At 41.5% G+C, this 24,844-nt stretch overlaps 1 protein-coding gene across 1 annotated transcript in view; it reads left to right on the top strand.

Annotated features, from left to right (window-relative positions):
- The window catches only part of eda (ectodysplasin A), a 267,009-nt gene that overhangs the window by 204,853 nt on the left and 37,312 nt on the right, over positions 1-24,844 (top strand). The window contains exons 3-4 of the mRNA XM_060832322.1: positions 18,195-18,218; positions 24,057-24,236. Coding sequence (XP_060688305.1) covers positions 18,195-18,218; positions 24,057-24,236 — 204 coding nt within the window. The remainder of the gene's footprint in view (positions 1-18,194; positions 18,219-24,056; positions 24,237-24,844) is intronic.

A 24,844-nucleotide genomic window follows, 5' to 3' on the forward strand; every position in this document is an offset into this window, starting at 1 on the left:
TCCAGAAGGTAGTGAACCTGTGGAATTCTGTATCACAGAAAGAAGTTGAGGCCAAAACAATGAATGTCATGGAGTCATATAACACAGAAACAGACCCTTTAGTCAAATTCATCCATGCCGGCCAGATTTCCAAACTTAACTAGTCCCATTTGTCTATATTTGATCCATATCTGTCTCAGCCTTCCCTATCCATGTACCTGTCCAAATGTCTTTTAAATGATGTAATTGCACTCACCTCTACCACTTCCTCTGGCAGCTCATTCCATTCATGCACCACCCTCTGTGGGGAAGAAGTTGTCCCACAGGTCACTTTTAAATCCTTGCGCCAAACTTCACTACCCTAGCTGCCTGAGACTCCACTTTCAAGGAACTGTGAACCTGCACCCGCAAATTCCTCTGTTCAACAACACTCCCAGGACTCTACCATTTCTCTCTCTCTCTTTCTCTCTCTCTTTCCCCCTCGCGCCCTATCTCTCTCAGGAAAAATTACATCTTGAGAGCACGTTAGCCAGAAATATAAAAACACAGTTTGTCAGAGATTCAGTAAATAATTTTAAAATAAGAGATTTGGAGATGTCGGTGTTGGACTGGGATGTACAAAATTAAAAATCACACACCAGGTTATAGTCCAACAGGTTTAATTGGAAGTACAAGCTTTCGGAGCGCTGCTCCTTCATCAGGTGGTTGTGGAGCACACAATTGTCAGACACAGAATTTATAGCAAAAGTTTACAGTGTGATGTAACTGAAATTATACATTGAAAATTACCTTGATTGTTAAGTCTCTCATCTGTTAGAATGACCATGTTAGTTTCGCTTCTTTCGTAGATAAATCACAAAACTTTTTTAAAAAGTTGCATTCTCAGATTACCTTTAACAATTAGTGGTCAGTCCAGATAATATGTTAACGGTGTTAGCCCCCTGTGTGCTGTTGTCTGTGCCATAATGTTTAGACAGATTCTAATCTAAAAAATGAGTTAACAGAGTCTTAAATGGATTCATGCAGTTTTGAGCAAAGTACAATGTAACTCTGCAAGTACAAAATCACCCCACAAATGTATATATGTATATGTGCATATGGGTTTGTTTTTGTGTGTGTGTCTGAGGTGGGGGGTTGTGAATGTCTGTGAGAGAAAGTGTATATGTGTGAGTGTAAAGGGGTCTAAGTCTGTGAGAGGGTTCATGTTGGAGTGTGTGTGTGTGTGTGTGTGTGTGTGTGTGTGTGTGTGTGTGTGTGTGTGTGTGTGTGTGGCGCAATGGTGGTCAGCCGTAATTTCCCCTGTAGTTACCGAACTTAGCTATCGGCCTCTGCTCGGCCATGTTTCGCTGCTGCCTGTCCCGAAGTCCACCTTGGAGGATGGTTACCTGAAGGTCCGAGGTCAAATGTCCTGGACTCCTGAAGTGCCGTCTGACTGGGAGGGAATACTCCTATCTGTTGATTGTTGTGCGGTGCCCGCTCATCAGTTGCCATAACCTCTGGGTGAATGCTTCCCCATGGAAATTAAAAGATTCTGGATAATGAAAGCCTAAACTGATATTTCTGTAATGCAGATTGGTTTGATTACTTTCTATCTGAATATATTAAAAAATGAATGGGTAGTGATTTTGCAATGAAATTGTGCATTTTCATCTGACGTCTGGGTAGAATGGTAGAATTTCGGCTCTTTTTACCTCATGAAAGTGAATGCAATATATAAGTACCACGATATTAACCTTATTTGTACAAACTCACTATAACAATGAACACATGACTGGAATCTTCACAGGATCACAGGTCCCCAGTGACTTGTCTTTGTCTAAGTAATGAGAAACATCTTCCCTATTTGCTTTTCCTGGCCTGCTGTACTGTGCAACTGTTCTTCATGTTCATTTTTCAATATAATCCAATAATCGGAGCCTTAATACGTAACTTTAACAAAATGCTCTGACATAGAAAATAAGAAACAGCTGTGAAGCTGTCACAGCCCATGAATTGTAGAATGAATAACAAAATGAATCGCTTAATTCTAAGAAAATCATTGTAATTTGGAGCCTTAATTTATGTTTGAGAAATGTACTTGTGATTGGGGGGAATATAGACAGGGGAATGAACACTGTTCTCTGTGGCTAGGATTGAGAGTCGTGAAGCCTGCATCGCCTACCTGGCGCCCAGGTTCAGGATTTCTCATCTAGGCTGCAGGGGAACCTTGGGGTGAGAAGGGAAAGATCCCATTTTCATTGTCCATATAGATACCAATAATATAGGCAGAAAGAAGAAAGATCTTCTTTTGAGGGAATTAGATTAGATTACTCACAGTGTGGAAACAGGCCCTTCGGCCCAACAAGTCCACACCGACCTGCCGAAGCGCAACACACCCATACCCCTACATTTACCCCTTACCTAACACTACGGGCAATTTAGCATGGCCAATTCACCTGACCCGCAGATCTTTGGACTGTGGGAGGAAACCGGAGCACCCAAAGGAAACCCACGCAGACACGGGGAGAACATGCAAACTCCACACAGTCAGTCACCTGAGGCGGGAATTGAACCCGGGTCTCTAGCGCTGTGAGGCAGCAGTGCTAACCACTGTGCCACCGTGCCGCCCACTAAAATATGAGTAGCTAGGGGCTAATTTTTTATTTAGAAAACCAAAAAGAAACATAACGGGATTAACGTCCGGATTACAATCTGAACCATGAGCAAATTGGCACAGGGTCAACAAGATTAAAGAGGTAAACGCATGTCTCAAAGATTGGTATGCGAGAAATTGGTTTTAACTCATGGGAAATTAGTACCAGCACTGGAGAAGGAGGCGGCTGTTTCGATTGGTGGGGGTGGGTCAGGTGGGATTCCAGTTGCATGGAAACTTATGGAAAAACCTAAAGAGCGGGAAGGGCTGAGCAGAAGTTATTAAAGTTTCCAGCCTAATTAATAGGACAGAGAGTATGAAAAGGGTCAGAGCTTCAAGAGAATCAAGGGGCGGAGTGAATGTAGTGACCATCAATAAGGAGAAGGGGCTGGGGTAACTGAAAGGTCTCAAGGTGGATAAATCACCCAGACCAGGTGGACTACGCCACAAGACTCTGTAGGAGAATCACAGGAATTTGTAGAGGCATTAGTGATGATCTTTCAGGAATCACTGGAGTCAGAGAATTGGAAAATGCTGAATTCGAAGACATGGAGTGAAAGAGAAGACAGGAAACTATAGACAGGTTAGCCTGACCTAGTCATTAGTAAGATCTTACAATCCATTATTAAGGATGAGATTGTGAAGTACTTGGACGTCCATGGTAAATAGAGCTGACTCAGTGTGACTTTGTCAATGCGGGGGTGGGGGGTTGGTGGTTGGAGGGAAGCGGAGTATTTTTGGGCCCCTTTTCTAGTGGAGGACGGGTTTGTGTTGGAGGGGGTCCAGAAGCCATTGACAAGAATGATCCCACAGTTGAAGGGCTTGCCATGCGAGCATTGGTCGAGGACTCGTGAGTCTGCATTTGACGGAGTTCAGAAGGATGAGGAGGGATCGCATTGAAACTTACAGAATGCTGAGAGGCCTGGATAGAATGGATGTGGAGAAGATATTTCCATTATTAGAAGAGACTAGGACCCAAGGGCACAGCCTCAGAGTGAAGCATCAACCCTTTAGAACTGAGATGAGGGGGAATTTTCTTCAGCCAGTGGATTGTGAATCTGTGGGATTCAGTGCCACAGAAGGCTGTGGAGGCCAAGTCATTCAGCATATTTAAGACAGAGATAGGTTCTTGATTAGTAAAGGTTATGGGGTTGCATGCAGGAGAATGGGCCATGATTGAATGGCACAGCACACTCAATGGGCCAAATAGCCTCATTCTGTTCCTCTTCCTTATAGTCTTTTGGTGTTCTGATCTATTATTACATTAAGTATAGTGTTAACCAAGTACCCATTTTCCAATGAAAAAGGTGTTTCTAAAATAAAAGAAAACAAGGAGCTGATCATCCATTAATAAATTGTGATCCAACAGTGTAGTGATGCTGTTTTCTTCAAACTGAAACCTTTGAAGTTCAGAAAACATGAATTAAAATCTTATTCAAATGCAAAATCTTATAAAAGTGCACAAAAACTGTTTCAAGGGACTTAAATAGTTAAATCAGAGGCTCTGCCTCTCGAAACCAAAAAAAAACGTTCCTTTACTATCATCATTTAATATACATGTTTTACACAACTACATATGCAGAAATTGCAACATACAGTTGTAATTTGGGCTTTCATCCCATGCGTTTTGTCTGTATTGATAGTGAGGAATGTACAATTCTGTCACCAGTCTGCTCTCTCAATGCATGCTCTGTTTGGAAGACCATGCCAGATGACTAAGGTTACCCTCTATTATGGTATGAGCAAGTCAACGGGAACTGCCCAGTTGACAGCTCCTTTGGACAAGTCATAAATCGCATGTCATCATATTGTCCTTATTCTGGGTAATCTGTTCTAGGAATATCAGATTTATTTAAATCTAAAAAACTGGAACAAGTGAAACATTTAGCAACACGTATCAACAGCATTTTGCAAGTCAGCTGCCAGGCATCTAAATTACAACCAGAAATTGTTTAAAAAAATCCTTACAACTGGTAATATCCGCAGAGAGAAGATCAGAGTTACCAGCCACAATCTTTAGGTGTGACAAAGGGGACTCAGCTTTTTTCTATTCATTCACAGAACATTGGCATCGCGAGCTGGGCCAACATTCATTGCTCACCTCTAATTGTCCGGAGGACAATTGAGTGTCAATCATATTGCTGTGGATCTGGAGTCACATGTAGGTTAGACGTGTTGAGGACGGCAGTTTCCTTCCCAAAAGGGCATTAGTGAACCCATTGAGTTTTTCTGGCAATGGTCTCATAGTCATCTTGACTCTTAATCCCTTTTTATTACATTGAATTCAAAGCCTGCTATCTGCCAGGGTCCTCAGAACATTACCTGAGTCTCTTGATTAATCACCTACTGATAATACCACTGGACCATTGCCACCCCATTGGCTACCAATTTAAGAGTCAGTGGGGGTCTCTTGTTGTCTCTTTTTGGGAAGGTCCACTGCTTCTTCCACTTGACAGCCAATAGCAGGCCATCCCCTAGGATGAAGGGCCCTGAGGCCAAAGATTCTGTTGTGATCTGCCAAATGAGTTCCACTTATTTCAACTTGTCAACTCTCGAGAAACCTGTTTATGTAGTTATCAATCCTGATTCCATGTTAATGTGTTATCCCCAGTTGTTTGAGCCTAATCTTATGCAACACCAAGTGTTATGGTGACACCTTGGATTTTCAAAAGCCTACTTTGAGTCAGCTGCCCCACCCCTATGGAATCCACAGGCTAAAGAGTTGACCCTACCTGACATTTCAATCATCATAACTGGTGATCACTGCTTACAAACCCCCTCCATTCCACAACTATCAGGCCTGGCTGATACATGGCTAGTAATATTTGTACCGGGCATTGACCACTGCGAACGAAAGAACGAATCTAACCATCGCTTATCAATGCTCAATGTCATTACCATCTCTGTAACCCTCATTATCAGCATCATGAGTTTCCATTAACATTAAACTGAAATGATCCAGCCGTACCAATACTGTAGCTCCCACAAAAAGTCCAAGGCAGGGAATTTTGTGGCAAGTAACTCACCATCTGACTCACCAAAATGTATTCCGTATCTACATGGTTTCAGTAAGGAGTGTGATGGAATACTTCCCATTTGAGTGGATAGGTAAAGCTCCAAAGGCTCTCCAAAACCTTGATACCATTCTGGACAAAGCAGTCCATATGACTCACCATCCACGTTTGTAAATATAATTGAATGTCATTTCCTGCTACCTGGCAGCAGTCTGCATGATACACTGCAGTGGCCCACTTCAGTTCAATCCACATCGTCTCCCAGGCTTCACCCTCCAAGATCTGCAAGGATAGAGGTATCGGGAAGCTGATGAACACTGCCACCTGTAGGTTCCTCTTTAAACTGAACACAGTCCTGTCTTGGAACTATTATTGTTCCTTTACAATTGCTGGGTTAAATTTGTGGAGCTTCCTTCCAAGCAGCACTTGGCCATAGCCACACTACGTGGATTGAGGCAATCGAAAAGGCAGCAGACCAACTTCTCAAGAGCAGCAAATGCAAAGAACAGATTTAACATGAAACTGAAAGCCACATACAATTAGCATCTTGGCACATAAAATATAGAAGTAAAAATTAAACCTAAAGCTAAACATCCTTCATTTAGATTAGTCTTGTTTGCTTATTACATAGGCTTGTGACTCCCACGCTGTAGTTTAGAACTCTTAGAACAGTGTTCAGACAGTCCCACTTTATCCAGTCTGTGTTCAAGTGCTGAATTTGGGATATCCTCCTGTGTGAAGTCCATCACTGGCAAAGCTGGCCTGTGGGAAATATCAATGCAAATTGGGATTGGTGAGTTGTTATGAATTGACTCACATGAGGATCTGTGTTGGGTCCTTAACTATTTACAGCCTTTATCAATGATGGGGGTGAAGGAACTGAATGTATACTTGCTAGATTTGTTAATGACACCAAGCTAGTGGAGAAAGTTAGTTGTCAAGTGTTGCTAATACATCCACACCTAGGTTTAAACAGTTTATGCAAGTGAACACAGGAATGGTTGATGGTATACAATGTGGGAATTTGACCGCATACACAAGGTGAATAGAAAAGCAGGAGGTTATCTGAATGCAGAGAGATAGCAGAACAGGGTATCCAGTGGATGTATCATGAGAAGTTTGTCATGCAGGTGCTGCAAGTGATTAGGAAAATAAATAGAGGAAAGTATTGGTATAACTATGTAAAGCCTTTGTTAGATTGCATTTTGAACTGCTATGTACAGTTGTGGTCTTCTTACTTAAGACCAGAGGAGAACAGAGCAGAAGTACACCATCGAGGCGGAAGTGGGTACTGCAGAAGCTGGAGATTAGGGTCCAGATTAGAGTGGTGCTGGAAAAGTACAGCAGGTCAGGCAGCATCCAAGGAAAAGGAAAATCAACTTTTCGGGCAAAAGTCCTTCACCAGGAGACCTTTGAGAGAATAACTAACTCCTTGAATGCATTCAGGCATTTCAGAGCTCATTCTGATTTTTTCAATGAAGGGCTTCTCTAAAAAAAAATTGGGCGAGTTGATTCTATACCTCATTGAAGTTTTGAAGAATTTAAGATCCAGAGCGGGACTTGACAGTGAAGATACTGAGACAATGTTTCCTGTTCCTGGGGAGTCTAAAACTAGAGAATGTGGCTTAAAAGATTAAGAGTATCTCATTTAAGCGATGAGAAGTTTTTTTTATTCCCTGAGGTTCATTAGTCTGAGGAATTCTCTTCACTAGAGAACAGCGGAGGTTGGGTCATTGAATATATTCAAGGCTAAGTTAAGTACTTATTATTCCTTTATAAGACAAGGCCAGCATCTATTTCCTGTTCCTCAATGGGCTTGAGATTTTGATAGTGAGCTGATTTCTTGAACTCTTAGATTCCATGCAATGTAGATACATATACAGTACTGTCAGGATTTCTGATCAACAAAGCAGTCCAACGTTAAATGAAATGGAGAGGAAAATAGAGTTGAAGCAACATTCAAATCAATGATGGTGTTCTTTAATGGTAGAACAGACTAGAGGAGCCAAATGGTCTTACTCTTGTTTTCAGTTTTACGCATCTGAATCCCCCACACCATTTTTGGAAGTTTGTGGAATTTTCAAAGTTAAAAATCATACACCAGTTTATGGTCCATCAGGTTTATTTGGAACACTGGCTGGAGTATAAGACACAGAAGTTATAGCAAAAGTTTTCAACTTTGCAAAAATCCAACCATTAATCTGAAACTCTGCAGTGCTGAAGCTGGACAATTTAGAATATTAAAAAATTCCGAGCATTGATGCCTATTGCCTTAATGAGCATGAAATACGACAGAGACAGATTATGTTGAGGGAGGAAGATCCATCACATGTAAGGCTAGCATGAGACAACACAGTGATTCACACAGTACACTAAGAAGAACAAGTATGTTGGATATATGTGAACAGCAGCCCCCTATAAGTTTCCATTCAAGCCTCACACCATCCTGACTTAGAACTGTACTGCCATTCCTTTACTGTCACTGGGTTAAAATCCTGTAACTCTTTCACTAACAGAACTCAGCTGTTCAAGAAGGCAGGTCATTGCAGGGCAATAATAGCCTGGCCAGTGACTCCCAGATCTTGTGAATGAATTTTTAAAATAACAGTTGACTTCCTGTCTGATCCCCAATGATACAAGTAAGTAAATGCAGCAAGAGAAAACTTTCACCCAGCCATTTACTGTGAGACTGTATAAATACCTTTGGCTGCACTCTCAGCAACAAGGCAGGGTACTGGTGCTTTATTTTGGTTTGCATGACTGTCTTTTAACAAACACACTGGGGGAACAAATTTAAGTTGGACAGGCGACTGAAAGACTAAACACTGCAATTTGGGAGCTTTGCAAAGCACAGAAAAGAAAGGCACAGAATGCTTCTGCAAACAGCCAATAACAACCCTCTAAGGCTTTCATTACATGGATATTTAACTGAACATTTAAAAATTCTCTATTACATGCTCAATGAATATCTGCTGTCCACAACCCCTACTCCCAACATTGCTCTTTTCATAATGTCACTTTAATCTGTCATGATGTAGACAAGTGAACTCTTTTATTGGTCTTTCTCCTTCCATCTATAAAGGCATTTTGTTGCCTTTCTGTGTTCCATCCACAACCCTACTCCCCTTTGTTATTTATTATCTTTTGGCAGCACTGTTATGAACTAACATAAATGTTGAAGAAGAATAGTTTATTGGCTACTACACAAGAGGTGACATTATGGACATGGTATACAATTCTGCTTCATGTCTATCCTCAGATAACCCAGGAATGCTGCAACTCCCTTTAACATTGACACATTATTAAGCTAAAATGCGTGGTAAATTCTAACCCTTCTTTATTGCTTCCTTAAATATCATATTTCCTTTGGCTTTGACTCCATGAATCTTTGCAGCTGTTATGAAGCTCAGAGCTGTAGCATCTTGCTGATGCTACTCTGTTCTAAGCTCTGTTTCATCCTCTCTAGTAGTCCTCCAGTCCATTATTTCTGCATTGTTACCTGTCTTCAACCATGCCCTCATCCCTTCTTGCCACCAGTAGCTTTTAACTGGATGACTTCTATAATCTCCTCACGTTGTGTTTTCATAATCTAAAACTGACTGTTGTCCATCTTCTCATCTATCTTCACTCCTATATCCTCATTACCTGTAATAATTGCAAAAACCTATTTTTCCAGGGCCTTTGAGAATTAGATCCTTATGCCCCCCTTTTAAATCTGTCCAAAGTCTTGCTTAATATCCTCCACTCAGGCTTTCCAAGTTGGCCATGCTCCATTCCAACAAACATGGCTTAATTTGCATTCTATGTTATATCAGGCGCTGTCCTCTTCACCCACACTAATCCTCTCGGCATCTTTTCCTGCCTTCTTCCCTGGCTTTTAAAAGTCTCATTGGAGCTCTACTTTTTGACCACAATTTTGTCTCCTTGTGACTTCACTTTCTCTTTCCATTGGATCTCTGCCTTTCTATGAAGTACCCAATTCTGCGATGAAGCGTACGTTCACCTCAGAAACTTCCAGGATTCAATCGCCACGCTGTACTGAGGTAGTCAATCAGAGTCAGGTCAACACTGGGTCAGTAATTCACAGGTAATAGAAAACTATTCCTTCTTCTGCACACTGCTCAGTGAAGCCTTGAGGAAAACCTCATTTACTTGAACATGAACTGAAGATACGCTAGATACTCTTTCAGCTAATTCCATGGTTGCATCAAAAGCAAAATATCACTGACGCTGGAAGTCTGAAATAAAGCAGAGTGCTGGAGATAGTCTGCATGTCTGACAGCATCTGGGAATTTGACAGAGAAACAGAGTTAATCCTTCAGTTTAAGGATGTATCATCACCATTGAGGAAAGATAGAACTGTAATAAGCTTGAGTAACGTGCCAATGTTTGTCGCCTGGACTTGCATAAGAAGAAAGGGCAGCTGCTTATCATTCACGATTGAGCAATTATGGACAATTGCTCAGCATAAGGCAATGACCTAAGGGGAAGGAGGAAGAAGAAGAGCAAGGGGAAAATTGGTTTCAGTTCAACTGTAGGTTTTGTCTGATGTAATTTCTTGCACAAAATCAAGAGTAAAACTTCAACGCCGTGCTGTAAACTGGTAAGCATGCTGTAGCTGTTCTTGATACTCAAATACGTTTAGTTTCCTGGAAAAGTTACCCAATTTCAAATTCATGACATGAAAGTTTGTGTTTATTTACCTCTCAGGATATTCTCAAATTATTTACCACCACTGAAATATGTTTGAAGTGATGTGAGAAACACAGCAGCCTATTTACAGTCAGTAATGCCATATAAACACCTCTGTCTGTTTTGACATTCAGATAAAAATAAATGAAGGAGTGTTAGTCAAAGACTTGGCAGTATTTAAAGTGGAATAACCTGGTCCAATGAAAATAATGACCGCAATCGCCTTAGCCATGGGCTTGTTGCCAAATGACTAGGAAATTTCAAATGTTAGTCCCATGATTTGTGTCATGTCTAGCATAAATGAATATGGTTGTTCTTGTTGGAAACCATTTTTTTTTTCAATCCAGTGGCTTGGCTGCAGAGTTCATCAGGGTAGTGTCCTAGGACCAACCACCTTCAGCTGTAGTGCCAGTGGCATTTCCTCCCATTGTAAGATCTGAAGGAGTTATGTTTGCTGATGATTTCACATTGTTCAATACTATTTGTGATATCGCAGACACTGAAGCAGTCTGTGCTTTGCATTCAGAAAGATCTGGACTACTTCAGGCTTTGGGAATGAGAAGTGACAAGCAACATTTCTACCCCACAAGTGTCAGGTAATCACTACCTCCAACAAGAGAGAATTTAACCACCTTCCCTTGATATGCAATGACATTGCCATTGCTGAATTCTGAGACACGAATAAATAGGTGTAGTAGGTAAGATTAGAGTGATGAATGGATGTTGCTAAGATTCATGTGGGAAAAATGGGTTTCAATTTCTGAGACACTGGGATGAGTACCGGGGAAGGTGGCAACTGTATAGTTGGGATTGCCAACACCTGTTCTGGTGAGTCATTAAACTAATTGAGAGATCTTTAAGCTAAATTGTGATAATAAGAGATCAAGTGAGGGGAGATTTCGTAATGTAAAAGAAAAGAAAACAAAATAGTAATGGAGGGCAGAAATTATCAGAGTGTAACAGGAAAGGGCAGAAGAAACAAACTTAAAAGTAAATTAACAGATAAGGGCAGAAATACATAAATGGCTGAAAGACCCTTTTCTGTGCTGTTGATCTCTTTACTCTGTGAGAATTTAAAGCTTTATATCTGAATGGACATACAATTAGTAATAGTGCGATGAGCTGATAGTACAGACAGAGATAAATATGTTAGACCTATAACAGAGACATAGTGGAAAGTTGACTACGGCTAGACCTGAATGTTTAAGGGTATTTTACATAGCAAAATTGCTGAAAATTAAAAGATAGTAGGTAACCTCTCCTAATTAAGGATGGCATTAGTTCAGTACAATGAAATGATCTTAACTTGGAAGGTCAAGCTATTAGAATCAATTTGGGTAGAGATTTGAAATTGTAAAGGTCAGAAATTACTTACGCGAGTGGTTTATAGGTCCCCTAACAGTAGTTACACAAGGAACAGAGCCCATATAAAGAAATAAAGAGTTCATGATAAAAATTCATCAGAAATTAAGTTGGGTTAGCAATAGAAGTAATGTGACAACAAGAACAGGTCAGAGACAAGCAATTTTGTAATGAATATCTAATTTCTTGACTCACCAATGCCTATCCATCATTAATAAAATACAAGTTGGAGTGCGAAAGGATACTCCTCACTTGCCTGGATGTGTGCAGCTGCAACAACACTAAAGAATTTGACACCATCCAGAACAAATCGCTTGCTTGATTTGACCATAGCCACAAACATTCAGTTTGTCCTCAGGAGCAGCTGTGTGTACCAACTAAGACATGCACGAAAAAAATTCCCAAAACTCCTTAGATAACGTTTTGAAAACTCCTGACCTTTCCAACCTAGAAGGAGAAGGGCAGCTCACAACCCCAAACCTTCAGCTCGTGACTCCACTTGGAGTCCCAAAGCCCCACCTTGTGAAACTCTGAAGGTTGGGATTTTGTTTTCTCATGCAGTGAGTTGCTGTGATGTAGAATGCAGTACCTGAAAGGGGAGCACATTCAAAATAATTTCCAAAAGAGAACTTAGGAAGATACAAACAGTGGCAGGGCTGTGGGAACAGTTCTCGGGAGTGGGAGAGCTCTTTTAGCACAAGCACCTTGAGCCAGTTGGCCCTTTTGTTTGGCTAATTATTAGCCCTCAATCAACTTCAATGTGCCTGAACAAACTTCTTGTGCTTTCTTCAAACTATCACAAATGGATCTTTTGCCTTGCTCTGGGAGGATTGATGGAATCACAGTTCATCCAAAAGCACAGAACCCAGGGGCATACAGCCCTTGCTGTGCACATGTTGAACTGAGAAACCGTTCAACTACAAGTAGTTGCATGTGCCTCTCAAAGTAAAAGCTGAGGAGTGGCCAGAGTGAACATTTGCATTGTAGATGTTGCCAACAGGGGTGGAAAAATGCCTGTTTTCACATTTTACTAAAAGTTACATAAATATCAATTTAGACTGCAGAAGGAATAAAAGAACAGGCTTCAACTCATTTGATAGCTCAGCAAGTAATTGCATTACCTGATGTATGCTTTGCCACAGGAGCCAGGATGGTGCAAGACTCGATCCTCATTTTTTTTTTGCTTGAGTTATTGCATTGTGGTTTAGTGGCTGTTAAAAACCTTGCAATTGGTCCTTCTGCCCCATGGTGAGGTTGGAGGGAAGGAAGGGGCCAATTTGTTTAATTCACTTTTCAGTCTCTAGGTCTCCCGTAGGTACTAGTTTTTATTCATGCTACAGCTTTGTCAACCCTCACACCCCAACCCCAAGTAGAATGACAGATGCCCCAGTGACATTGTTTATTTGTTCCTCAATACTAGCGACAGCATTTCCTTCCCATGTGCAGATGCAGTGGCATTGTCAAAGCTTGTCACTGCCTATCATATGAGATGTTATTAAATGCATCTCTGTTTTTACATGGGAGTGAGGACGTTTCTTTTGTAAGCTGCTGTCATATAACTGAGTCCATTACAGTAAAATACTTACTGAGGGAATAAAAAGTTTGCAACTGTAACAATGCTAAAATATCTTTCTTCAGTATTCAAAGTTTGACTGAGCATTTATTGGAGGGCTGATTGAAGGAAGGAAACGACAATTATTTGTTCATGGGATGCGGCCGTTGCTAGCTGTGCTAATTTATTGCCCTGCCCTAACTGCCTTTGAGAAGGGGCAATGAGCTGCTTTCTTCAATCGTCTTTGGCATGTAGAGGCATGCACCGTGCTTTTAGAAAGTTGTTTCAGAATTTTGACCCAATGATAATGAAGGAACAGTGATATAGTTCTCTGTCCGGGCGGTTTTTGACTTGAAAGGCATCTTGTAGGCCATGGTGCTCCCATGTACCTGCTACACTTGTCATCTTATAGAAGAACAATACTGTTTTTCAGGTATCTATTCAGTGAGTGCATTCCATGACAGGTTAATTGGCCCATGGTGACTGAGTAGCTTGGGTGATTATCAATCGTAGAGACCCAGTTCTTATTATTGGAGTTTATTGAAGAAAAAAGACATATCACGCATTGTGGGGCTCAAAGTTCTGACCAAAGGACCAAGAGTTTCACACCTATTACCAAGCTCACCATGCTGTGGAGGAACCTTAAACATAAAGCCTTTTCAACTGGTTGTCCAAGTTGGCCTGATAACTGAAAAGAAAAATATTATGGTATAGTCAAAGACATGATGCAAATTGGACTATCCATGGCGTTAAACTGGCCTGTCAGCAACACGGCACCACCCACCATTTGACGGGAGATTCCACACATGTAGCAGCAGCCATCTTATAGGCCGAGTATGTTTGCAGAATACCTTTTTGGTTGTCATTACAAGTTAACAGTAATCACTATGGACTTTGTTACTAATTAAGAAAGGTGAGGTAATATTCCTGCCCCTCAGGAACAGGAAATCCCTTCTCCACTGGTGGCAGTGCCACCAGAAGCAATGCCCACTGCAAGTACTGCACTTGTGGATTGAGCAGATAAACTATAAGACCATAAGACATCGGAGCAGAAATTAGGCCATTCAGCCCATCGAGTCTGCTCTGCCATTCAATCATGGCTGATAAGTTTCTCAACCCCATTCTCCTGCTTTCTCCTCACAACTCTTAATCCCCTTAATAATCAAGAACCTGTCTTCCTTAGTCTTAAATATACTCAATGACGTGGCCTCCACAGCCTTCTATGGCAATGAATTCCATAGATTCACCGCTCTCTGGCTGAAGAAGTTTCTCCTTAATTCATTCAAAAAGTTATTCCCTTTACTCTGAGGCTGTGCCCTCTGGTCCCAGTCTGTCCTACCAATGGAAGCATCTTCCATCATAAACTATGCTGTGTTCCAACTAGCAAGGAGCCAGAAGTCTACCTGATGGTCTACCAGACCAGGTGGGTGAAGGAAAGACCAAGGATGGATGGAAACCAATTGGTGGGTTATATTTGTGGGAACACCCGCCCCACCTCCCCAATGATGTCTTATGGGGATTCTGAAGGTGAAATCCAACTGCTTTGCCTACAACCCGGGAAACGTGTCATTCTCGGTATTTGCCACACGCTAAATCCCAGTGTTGAGAGGATGAACCCCTTAAGCAGGAACTAATTTCTTATTTAAAGGCCTCAAATAGCACACTGGCAGGCAGACTATGCCCAGTGCCCATCCCTGCTGCCAGTAATGTGGCAGTGACAGGTGGGCACAGGCAAGACAACCAGACATAAAATTTGCCCTCTGCCTTCCAACCTCCAAGTGAGGGAAAGTATAATCTGGCCTGTGGAAGCAACTGTTAAGTGAAGTACCGGATGGTATTTTGTTGGATACATCACCAGTACAGAAACAAAGCACCAATCAACCACATTACGCTCAAGTATTGTGTTAGCTGAAAAACTTTTGAGTCCCGAGGTTTGAATGAGTCCTCTTGTAACCACCATACAAGCAAATATTTGTGAGGAAAACCCCCTGCATACTGCATCAAAGACAGGAATTGCTGGAGAGACTCGGTAGGTTTGGCAGCATCTGTGGAGGGAAAGCTGTATTAACATGGCCTTCTCTCCAGAGATGCTTCCAGACCTGCTGAGTTTCTCCAGCAATTTCTCCAGTTTCCATCATCCACAGTTCTTTGTTTGATTTCCCTTTTATACCTTGATCGGTTCACCAGCCAGAATGGGCAGTGTTGGAGTCAGAAGGCTTTCTACCTTTTCCATATTCCAATGATTCTGCCAAACAACGTTGACAGATGTGTCATTATTTGACAAGAACATAGTGGCCCTTTATATTAGATTCTTCAGAGATGGGTAAAACGTTAGTACTTTTTGTTTTTAATTTTGTTATATCAAAGACGTATTACCCCTGAACAATGTGAGGGGCATATGAAAAAGAGTAGGCCATTCAGCCCCTCGAGCCTGCTCCATCATTCAATAAGATCAGGGTGGATCTGATTGCAGCCTAATTTTACATACAAGGAGAAAGTGAGGACTGCAGATGCTGGCAATCAGAGTCGAAAAGGAAATCCTGATGAAGGGCTTTTGCCTGAAACGATGACTCTCCTGCTCCTCAGATGCTGCCTGACCTGCTTTTCCAGCACTACACTCTTGACCCTAACAAAAAAGAGTCTCTACCTCAGATTTAAATTTACCAATTGAATTAGTGTCAACCACAATTTGGGGAAGAGAATTCCAAACCTCCACCACTCTTTGTATTTGGAAGTGCTTTCTAACATCACTTCTGAATAGCCTGACCGTAATTCTTGGACTGTCCCCACTGGTTCTAGAATCTCCATCTAGTACCTTTCCCTATTAATATCCTGAAAACCTTGATTAGATCAACCCCTAACCTTCTAACTTCTGGAGACAAAAGACCGAATTTGTTCAATCACTCCTCATAACCTAACACCTGAAGTGCAGATATCATCCGTGTAAACTTGCATTGAACTCACTCTAGCCAAAGCATTCTTGCTGAGGTGTGGTGCACAGATCTGCTCACGGCTCTGCTATCTAAGGAAGGATATGCTGGCCTTAATCAGGTTCTAGAGGAGGTTCACAAGAATGATGCCGGGATGAAGGGCTTGTCGTATGGTGAGCAGTTGAGGTCTCTGGGTCTCTACTTGATGGAGGGATGAGGGGCATCTCATTGAAACTTTCAGAATACTAAGAGGCCTGGATAGAGTGAATATGGAGAAGATGTTTCCATCAGTAGAAGAAACTGGGAGGTGAGGGCACAGTGTTAGAATGAATGAACAGTGAGGAGGAATTTCTTCAGCCAGTGGGTAGGTGAATCTGTGGAACTCATTGCCTCAAAAGGCGGCGGAGGCTGTTAAGTCATTGAGTGTATTTAAGTCAGAGATAGATAGGTTCTTGATGAGTAAGGGGATCAATGGGTATGTGGAGAAGGCAGGAGGATGGGGTTGAGAAACATATCAACCATGATCAAATAGCAGAGAATACTTGATGGGACAAATGGCCTAATTCTGTACCAGTATCTTATACTCTTATGTTGCATTGGGAAGATTAATATCATTTCAACTCATCTTTTATTTAATGCTATTTTCTCTCAATCACCTCAGTTATTTTAATGTTAAGCATTGCAGGAATCTTCTGAACAGGCTTGCACAGACTTAGCTAGGTCTGTCATTTTGATTATTACCTGTAAAGGAAGATTGACTTTGAATTAAAAGCAGATTTTTCTGATACTCAGCATCTGTGGTATTTCCTTTGTTTCTCAGAGTTTCTTCAGTTGCTTTATATTGTAATGTAATCAATGTAGTTGTAAAGATTTCATCTGCTATTTCTGGAGCAGGACCATCTATAATTTGGTTCCACTTTTACAATACCAAGTTCTTCACCTGACAAAGGGGCTATGCTCCAAATGCATAGGATTTCAGATTTTGTCCATCCCAGTCCAAAACTGGCACCTCCATATCTTGACTACCTGAAATACTGCTGTCCAAACGTTTGCATTTGCTTGACAGATTGAAGTGTCACTCAGCTACTGAGCGAATGTCTTTTAAGTTTCAAAGATTCATAAGGTATAGAAGCAGAATTAGGCTATTTGGCTCATCGGATTTGCTCTGCTATTCGATCATGGCTGATATCTTTACTCATCTCCATTTTCCTGCCTTCTCCCCATAACTCTTCAACCCATTGCCAATTAAAAATCCATCCATCCTCTCCCTAAATTTACTCAATGTCCCAGCAACCACCACACTTTGGGGTGGTGAATTCCACAGATTCACAACACTTTGGGAGAAATGGTTACTCGACAACTCTATTAAATATGCTACCCCATATCCTAAGACTATGACTCTCATCCTAGATTGCCCCACAAGAGGAAGCATCTGATGCACATCTATTTTATCAACACTTTTTATCACCTTGGATACCTCAATTTGATCTCCCCTCATTCTTTTAAATTCCAGAGACTATAGACTTCAAGCTGGTCAATCTCTGTTCATACGACAAACCCCTCATCTCTGGCATCAATCTAGTGAACCTCCCCTGAGCTGTCTCCAATGCTACTACATTTTTCCTCAAATAAGGGGACCAAAACTGTGCACAATATCCATGTTTATCCATGCCTAATGATCTATTTTATTTAAAAATAGTTGCAGAGGCCACACTTGGAGATGTTAATAAGCATTGCGGATGTTGATTCTTTCGGTGTATGCTAGGATTTTCTGTATTCTTAATAATATCAGAACAGGTTGACATCTTTGGCACAGGTACAATGGGCTTATCTCCTTCACCAAGTTCCAAACAGATACATCATTATTGTAACTACAGAAAAAAGCAATGTAGCTCCCTAATGACTAAGGGATGTCTCAAAGCATTTTGCAGCCAATAAAGTACTTTTGAAAATAAGTAATCCTTTAAATAAAGGAAAGATGATTGGTAACCAAAGGTTTGTTTTCTGACTTGTGTTTTTTTCCCCTCTTCTAGGTAAAAACAAAGGAAAAGGAAAAGGTAACATTAAAAGATTATTTCTTTACAAAGTCAATTTCTCTTACAATGTGGACCGAATGATTATCAAAGTTGGCATGACCATCAAATGATTCATGATTACTCAAACTCTGCTGTCTTTGACCCACACCACACTTGTCCCACCCCTGTTCATGAGAATGGCCAAATTATATCCACTAACATTAAACAATGCTGAGATATCCTGTTGTGCTATAGTGAATATGAGGGATTGTAAAATCAAGTTGATGAATGTAATCCTCGATGTTATCATGTTATACACTATAAATGTGGAGAGGGTTAAGGAGAGTTCTCATAAATTTGTTTAAAGTGTGGAACAGTTTTAGTAAAGCAAATATGGAGGCATAGTTTTTAATGACTGAAGGTTTCAGCAATCAGAAGTTACAGATTTAACTTACTTCATAAAAGGACTGATAAAAAGAATGTGAAGATATTATTTTATGTGGCAAGTTGTTCTGATTTGGACCGAAAGGGTGGGAGAAGCAGTCCAACGATAATTCTCATGAGATTGAGACATGAAGGGAATAAGACCAAAGACCATAAGACATAGGAGTGGAAGTAAGGTCATTCGGCCCATTGAGTCCACTCCACCATTCAATCATGGCTGATGGGCATTTCAACTCCACTTACTCGCATTCTCCCCGTAGCCTTTAATTCCTTGTGACATCAAGAATTTATCAATCTCTGCCTTGAAGACATTTAACGTCCCGGCCTCCACTCTGCACTCTGCGGCAATGAATTCCATAGGCCCACCACTCTCTGGCTTAAGAAATATCTCCGCATTTCTGTTCTGAATTTACCCCCTCTAATTCTAAGGCTGTGTCCGCGGGTCCTAGTCTCCTCGCCTAACAATTTCTTAGCGTCCACCCTTTTCAAGCCATGTATTATCTTGTAAGTTTCTATTAGATCTCCCCTTAATCTTCTAAACTCCAATGAATACAATACCAGGATCCTCAGCCGTTCCTCATATGTTAGACCTACCATTCCAGGGATCATCCGTGTGAATCTCCGCTAGACACGCTCCAGTGCCAGTATGTCCTTCCTGAGGTGTGGGGACCATAAATGGACACAGTACTCCAAATGGGGCCTAACCAGAGCTTTATAAAGTCTCGGTAGCACAACGGTGCTTTTATATTCCAACCCTCTTGAGATAAGTGACAACATTGCATTCGCTTTCTTAATCACGGACTCAACCTGCATGTTTACCTTTAGAGAATCCTCGACTAGCACTCCCAGATCCCTTTGTACTTTGGCTTTATAAATTTTCTCACCATTTAGAAAATAGTCCATGCTTGTATTCTTTTTTCCAAAGTGCAAGACCTCGCATTTGCTCACATTGAATTCCATCAGCCATTTCTTGGACCACTCTCCCAAACTGTCTAGATCCTTCTGCAGCCTCCCCACTTCCTCAGTGCTACCTGCCTGTCCACCTAACTTCGTATCATCAGCAAACTTCGCTAGAATGCCCCCAGTCCCCAGCTGATATGTAATCAGCTGTAGGGAAAGAGAAGAGGACAAATTGGATAGATATTCCGAAAAGCTGCCACACTCCAATGGACCAAGCGTTATCTCTCAGGCTTGTATTTTATGATTCTAGCAGAAATAATACATTATCCAAAACTGCAGTGTTTTCCACAGTTTTACCAACTGTAGTTAATTGCATTGTGGACTTGGCCCCACACTGCAGTCGTTAGTTAGCGATCACATCCATCCTTGTGATGCATTGCCAATTAGAAATCAAAAAGATTTATTATCCAACCTGATGCTTGGCTATGAGCCAACCAACTACTTTTACCCCAATTTTTAATATTTTAATTCTTAGTGAAAAAAGATCAAAGAAACTGACAAAAAAAATCATTTTAATATTACTATGATTTTACTTCAGGGTGCACGCAGCTCTATCCAAGAGATTCATTTGCAAATTCTGGAATGTTGCCAGCCCTAATGGGGTCATGGTATTGGGCTGTGCACGAGATGAACGATATTGACGCTTTTATAAAGATGTGGTGCTAATTTACTGGGCATTGCCTTTGACAAGGAAATATAAGTATAAAGACAGCCATGGAATAATTGAAGCATTACTTTCTGGAGAATGCAATGGTGGTGTTTCAGATTTTGCAAGTGCGAGATTGGTTCAATGGAGACTGATTGATCCAGATAGTTCATAGATCAATAACTAGGGGCCAGAATGAAAGATACAAGGTAGCGGCCAGAAATCTCTTTATGTAAGGATTGAGAGATTGAGTCATTGATTTTGGTAACTTGTAAAAACGTCCATGCATGACCATCTGCAGGAACTTTTGAGCTCTAGCGTAAACATGTCAAGATATGGGTTGGAGCCCTTCATTGGCAAAGTGATATTTTTATGTGCTGCTGTTTTCCACTAAAGATTTTAATGTCCTCTGACCCCATTGTAATTCAGACAGAAGGATGAGTTTGCTACAGCCTTTCACTGCTCTGCAATCTTTTTGGGAGCAGTTTCTTTTACAAATCTTTTCTTTCCACTCCCTAGATTACTGACTCATACTCTGGCCTGGTTCCATGGATACCAGTTTGCCAGAGCATATCTCTTGTACAAATTGTTTGACTGAGTGTGCAAGCTGAGGCAATGAGAGTATAAGTGTAATCATGCAGCATTATAACCCAAATTGACTTCTGTCCTAGCCCGGCATCAATGCACACACTTGCCGGTGAAGTTTGCTGATGAGAAGTGAGAATCCTGATGCTTTCCAAACCTGCTCCTTGAGCACGGGATCCTTAAAGCTGACTGCAAGGCCTGTGCTCTAGGTGTGCCTGAGATCAAATAAGTCATTCAGTGAACTAAATGGATTGAATGGCGGATAAAAGCAAAAGGCTATTGATGCTGAAAATCAGAAATACAACCTGAACGCTGGAAACTCTCAGCAGGTCAGCCAGCACCTGTGGCCAGCCTGTCCCCTGGAATGGAAACAAAGCTGTCAAAGATGCATTCATTGTTCCAGACCTCCTCCAGCCACCATCCACATCTCTTTCATCCGTACATCATCAATGCTGCTTCACTCTCTCATCCAGAATTGGAAAATACACGTTAATTTTACTTCCAATTTCCACTCTGCCCTCACCTTCACCTGGTCCATCTTTGACTCCTCCCTTCCCTTCATTGACATCCCATTTCCATGGATAGGCTTAACAAACCAACCTATTCCCACAGTTACCTTGACTGTATATCCTCACACTCTGCTTCCTGTAAGGGCTCCTTCCCATTCTCCGAATTTTTCCGTCCCCATCTCATCTGTTGTGATGGTACCACCTTCAACAGCAAGGCCTCACAAATATCCATGTTTTCCCTCAAGCGCCATATTTTACATGGCCCTCAGCTACGTCCCACTGATTTCCTACACTACTGACCTTACCCCTTTTCTTTTCCATAGCACCACTAAAGTCCCTGGTCCTCAGCTACCACCCCAACAGCATCCGCATCCAAGTGTTCATAAGCTGCCATTTCCACTCCTTCCAAATACATCCCCTTCCAGTGGAATGCCACCACCGGACACACACTCCCTTGTCTGCTTTTCACAAAAACTGTTTCCTCTGGGAAACCTTGCTTCACTCCACCTCCACTCCCAACATTTCCCCATACCCTCCTGCATCTTCCCATGCAATCATTACTTCCTTCATCCTCACTATCCAAGGCTCCAGGCTTACTGTCTACTGTATTCACTGCTCAAAATGTAGATAAAATGCAGTCTGGGTGACCAATTTATGGAATACCTATTCCGTCCGTAAAAATGATGCTGAGCCTCTGGTTGCCTGCCACTTCAAAGCACCTCGAGGAAAAAGTGAGGACTGCAGATGCTGGAGATCAGAGCTGAAAATGTGTTGCTGGAAAAGCATAGTAGGTCAGGCAGCATCCTAGGAACAGGAGATTCAATGTTTCGGGCATAAGCCCTTCTTCAGGAAACTTCAAAGCACCTGCCATGTTTCCTGGCCAACATCTCTGACTCTTGCTTCCTGCAGTGCATTTTACACCTGGGCACCCTGCACCCTTCAGTTAAATAATTTTAGGGCTTGAGCACCTTCTCCCACCTCCTTTCACCCTCCCCATCCCCACACAAACCAGGCCTTGACATCACATGGGCTGCTACCACAGCCAATCCAGCCTCACTGCCCATCATCCCCATTAGCAGCTCTTCCTTCTCCCAGACTCAGCAGCATCTTTTCTTTTGTCTGCCCAGGTGTTTTTCTCTAGCTCCATCTCCACCTATGATTAATTCCTTCTCCCCTGCCATCTCATCTTCAGCATATATCCCAATCTATTCCCAGCTAGTCAGTTCTGAAGAAGGGTCACTGGACTCGAAACATTAAGTCTGCGTTCTGCCTACATGCGCCATCAGACCTGATGAGTTTCTCCAGCTAATTTAATTTTTGAAACATATTCCAAGATACTGAAAAGATGGGGTCACTCTAGGATAATGGGTAAGTTTCATTCTGCCAATAAAAAGCATATATCATTGATGATACCTACTAAGACACACTTGGAAGTAGGTCTGAAGCTACAGGCTTCGAAGAATGGTCACTCCTACCCACTTATTGAGTGTAAATAGTTAATAAGGGTGGTGTATGATGAGAGACTGACCTCTCTCCATAACCTCGGGATGACTTCACAATATGGTGACAACAGCAGTGAAATCCTCGCTCGGTTAAACAGCTGGGTCATCTGATTGATGGCAGGAACATTCAAAGTCATCAGCAGAATAGCCCAAAATCCCAGGGAATACCTAACACAAAGCAGTAATATACTCTCATTGATGCCACAGACTGAAATGAGCTCCAGAATCAATCAACGAAATATCAGTAAGTGAGTGAACGCCTAGAAACCTCCTAGGTCAGGCCACAGGAGGCAGAAAGTTAATAGACAGTTGAAAAGATATGACTGGACAGTGGATCACAAATGAAGTAACTCAAATGTTTGCTTGATTGTAGAACATAGAGATGCTTTGATCACAAATATAAATTACAGTGCTGAAATCTGTTAAATTTGTATAGCTATTTTGGATCAAAAACTTTCAGTTGCTCCTCATTAGTTGAATTTAAGTCACTCATCTCACCTTAAGTTCACCTTATTTCTCTGTGAGAACAAACCATCATCTGTTCTCAAATCCCATTAATGTTTATTTTGTCCATGATTATTTTATTAAAGCTTTCATCTATGACATGCCCTATGGTGGTGGGAGGCGACTATTCATTCACAGCTGTAAGTTTAAGATGTCTTACAACTGGGAACATGGTTTGTGATGCCTGTCACTTTAAGTTCTGTGTTCTTGGGAAATCTCATTGGTTCAAGAATAAGCATTTTGGAATTCTTCAGCAATCTAAAATGTCAACATCAAAAAGATGTTCACACCTGGACAATGTGGATGGGTGGGGGGGGAATGGGGTTAATGATGCAAAAGATTTGTTCCTTTTTGGTTACGGTTTGTTGAATGTCACCTCTTCCTGAAGTCAACGACAAACTGTAAATCACCTTCAATCAACTTATCAAATCTTGAAAGGAATCCTTACCATAAATGTAATTGTAAAACTGCTGGAAGACTGTAAGACATAGGAACAGGACTAGGCTATTCAGTCCCTCAATCTGGCTCCATCATTCAATCGGATCCATAGCTTCTCAGTATTTCTCTGAAGTACCATTGAGCCCTTTGGCAACTGCCATATCATTTTTAAGAGAATCATGATGCTATTGATGTTTTCATAATTCAACCATGTAACTTAAGGTTTGCTTGCTAGTCACCCACTTCCGAGATTTGGTTTTTGATGTCGTTCTCTGTTTGACTTACCTCACAGGCAAAAAAATGGGTCCCCCAGGTCCGCAAGGTCCTCAGGGCCCTCCAGGTCCACCAGGACCCCAAGGCCCTCCAGGAATCCCAGGTATCCCTGGCATACCGGGAACAGCAGTGTTGGCAGCACCTGGGCCACCGGGTCCACCTGGCCAGCCAGGACCTCCAGGGCCCCCAGGACCACCAGGTGAGTGAACATTAGTTAGATCTGAGCAATCATTTATGTTCAGCATTGTGTCAGATGGCATATAACCTGCTGAGCAGTTCAGTACTTTGTATGTTGCTCTTTGCCTCCATTGAATTTGCAAACTCGGTAGGGGAACCAAAGTAGCACTTCAGTAGACTCTGAATGCATTAATTACTGTGTGTTGATCGGTATCCTTTTTAAGCACAATTTGCCCCAAAGATGGAATAATCTTAGAGCTTGTTCAATCCCACCCCATTTCATTTCCACCTCCTTAATTATATCTGGGGAGAAAAAATGTTATATCATCAATTGTGCACATTGAAAATAGCACCGACAAAGTTGAAACATGAATTTTCTTCCCAGTTGCAACTTGACGTAAGGTACATGTATGCATCAAATCATCTGATAAAGCGTACATTTCTCCAAAAAAAAAGCTGTGGAAGATAATAATTGGACATGCGATCATATTACTTAATACGACACAGAGTGCATTAAATGTTTCTCCTCAACATTGCTTCCTTTCCATTTCTTAGCTACGTTCAATTGTGATTAGCTAACTGTCCAGAGAACTTTGAAAAAAAAAGTATTACAACTTCTTAAATAATTGA

The sequence above is a fragment of the Hemiscyllium ocellatum genome, chromosome 11 (genome assembly GCF_020745735.1).
Source record: "Hemiscyllium ocellatum isolate sHemOce1 chromosome 11, sHemOce1.pat.X.cur, whole genome shotgun sequence".
Lineage (NCBI taxonomy): Eukaryota > Metazoa > Chordata > Chondrichthyes > Orectolobiformes > Hemiscylliidae > Hemiscyllium > Hemiscyllium ocellatum.